Source organism: Sceloporus occidentalis, unplaced genomic scaffold (genome assembly GCF_023333645.1).
Source record: "Sceloporus occidentalis isolate IW3139 unplaced genomic scaffold, rSceOcc1.0.p SCAF_2, whole genome shotgun sequence".
Taxonomy (NCBI): domain Eukaryota; kingdom Metazoa; phylum Chordata; class Lepidosauria; order Squamata; family Phrynosomatidae; genus Sceloporus; species Sceloporus occidentalis.
Window position 1 is genome coordinate 73,875,001 of NW_028316982.1, and position 2,339 is coordinate 73,877,339.

General features: G+C 55.0%; 1 protein-coding gene across 2 annotated transcripts in view; it reads right to left on the reverse strand.

Annotated features, from left to right (window-relative positions):
- The window catches only part of PDZD8 (PDZ domain containing 8), a 71,669-nt gene extending 69,940 nt beyond the window's left edge, over positions 1–1,729 (reverse strand). For both annotated transcript variants that reach the window (XR_016280058.1, XM_089510017.1), the window contains exon 1: positions 1,212–1,729. Coding sequence is in view for 1 of the 2 variants with exons in the window: in XM_089510017.1 (XP_089366143.1) it covers positions 1,212–1,511 (300 nt within the window). In the remaining variant the exon portion in view is untranslated. The remainder of the gene's footprint in view (positions 1–1,211) is intronic.
- Between the last annotated feature and the right edge of the window lie 610 nt (positions 1,730–2,339).

Below are 2,339 nucleotides of genomic sequence, written 5' to 3' on the forward strand. Positions count from 1 at the left end.
CTCCAATCTGTTTTGCAAGCCTTTGCTTCCTATCGGAAAAACTCCCCATTTAAAAATACTTGCTTCTTTCTCTGCTCCATACTGCAAGACCTGGCTTCCTATGGGGGGGGGGACCCCTCTCCATTTAAATCCATTTGCTTCATTTCTCGACCCTATGTTAAAACCTCTCCTCCGGCACCTGGGAGCCGGTCAGGAGAGGTGCAGAGAAGGAGGGATGGAAGTGGTATTTCCCCCTTTCCATCCTTCCTTATAGCCCCCTCAGTTTCACCCTTCGACTTAACCATGGGTCATATCAAAATCCAGGATTTTGACCCTGAAAACTTCCCTTGACTTATACATGAGGTCGACTTACAGAATCATAGAATCATAGAGTTGGAAGAGACCACAAGGGCCATCCAGTCCAACCCCTGCCATGCAGGAACTCTCAATCAAAGCATAACCAACAGATGGCCATCCAGCCTCTGCTTAAAGACCTCCAAGGAAGGAGACTCCACTACACTCCGGGGGAGTTTGTTCCACTGTCGAACAGCCCTTACTGTCAAGAGCTTGCATCCATCGTTTCAGGTCCTAGTCTCTGGAGCAGCAGAAAACAAGCTCACTCCCTCCACAGTATGACATCCCTTCAAGTATTTAAACAGGGCTATCATATCACCTCTTAACCTTCTCTTCTCCAGGCTAAACATCTCAGCTCCCTAAGGCGTTCCTCATAGGGCAGGGATGTCCAAACTTTGGCCCTCCAGCTGTTTTAGACTACAGCTCCCAGAATTCCAGGCTACTGGCCAAGGTGGCTGGGGCTTCTGGGAGATGAAGTCCAAAACACCTGAAGGGCCAGAGTTTGGACATCACTGTCATAGGGCATGGTTTCCAGACCCTTCACCATTTTAGTCGCCCTCCTTTGGACACGCTCCAGTTTCTCAATGTCCTTTTTGAATTGTGGTGCCCAGAACTGGACACAGTATTCCAGGTGGGGCCTGACCAGAGCAGAATACAGTGGCACTACTACTTCTCTTGATCTAGACACTATACTTTTATTGATGCAGCCTAGAATCGCATTGGCCTTGTTAGCTGCCGCATTGCACTGTTGACTCATGTTCAACTTGTGGTCTCCTTGGACTCCCAGATAGATCCCTTTCACATGCAGTCCAGGTGTCCCCCATCCTATATCTGTGCCTTTCATTTAGTCGAGAGTATGGAGGCCCCTGTCAACCCACCGAGGAGAAAGACTCCTGAGACGGAGGCTGCTGCTGCCTGGGCGCCTGCTGCTCGCCCCTGGAAGGGGACTGTTGCGGGGAGCCTTCGGGGGCCTCCTGGGAGCCGAGGAAGCCGGCGAAGTACTCCCTGAGGCTGGAGTCCGGGACCACGCGGGCGCTGAAGGCGCCGGGGCCCTCTTCCCGGAGGGAGCCCTCGGGGGGCTCGGGGCTCCTGCGGTAGAAGAGCAGCAGCTGGAGGAGGAGGGTCAGGAAGGAGCCCAGCAGCGCCGACAGCAGCAGACCGTACACCGCGGGAAGCATCGTCGCCCCTCGCCCCACGGACCCGCCTCACGCCGCCCCCGAGGAACAGGATGCAGACGGCGGCGTTGCGGGTGGCGGCGCCGCGGATGCCTCCGCCGCCGCCGGCGGCTCCATCGCGAGGGCGGCCTCCTCAACGCCAGCAAGCGCCGCGACGACGACGACGACGACGGCGGCGGCTCCCTCGCCCGGCCCTCCCCGCCTCCTCGCCTCCTCACAACAACAGCAGCAGCAGCAGCAGCAGCAGCAGCAGCAACGGCTTCATCCGGGTCTTTCCTTGCTTCCCTTCCGCCTCCTCTCCCTCCTCCCCCTCCCTTTCCCAAAGACAAACAGCCGCCTCCAACGGCAGTTCCGCTCCCCTCTTTCTTTTCCGCTCTCTTGATTGGAGGAGAGCCCGGGGTTGCGTCACAGGGCGCGGTGACGTCATAATGCCGCGGAGGGAGAAAGGGGAAAAGGATTAAGGAAGGTCTAGAGGGGAAATTGTGGGAAGTGCGCATGCGCGATGCTGTTTCTCTTCACCCCCTCGCTTGAGGTGTTTGGTCCAAAACAGGAATAAGCCAGTTGGAGACCGCTTTAACTGCCCTGGCTCAGTGCTAAGGGATTCTGGGAATTGTAGTTCTGCGAGGCATTGACTTTTCTCGGTTAGATTCCTCTGGTGCCACAATAAACTACAAGTCCCGACTCCCAACATTCCCTAACATTGAACCTAGGCAGTTTTAAAGCGGCCTCAATTGAGGCTTCTTTATGTATGTTACATATTTATAGTGTATCCCATATATATTATCACTCTATGGTCCAAAACACACTGCAGAAATAATCCAGTTTGAGACC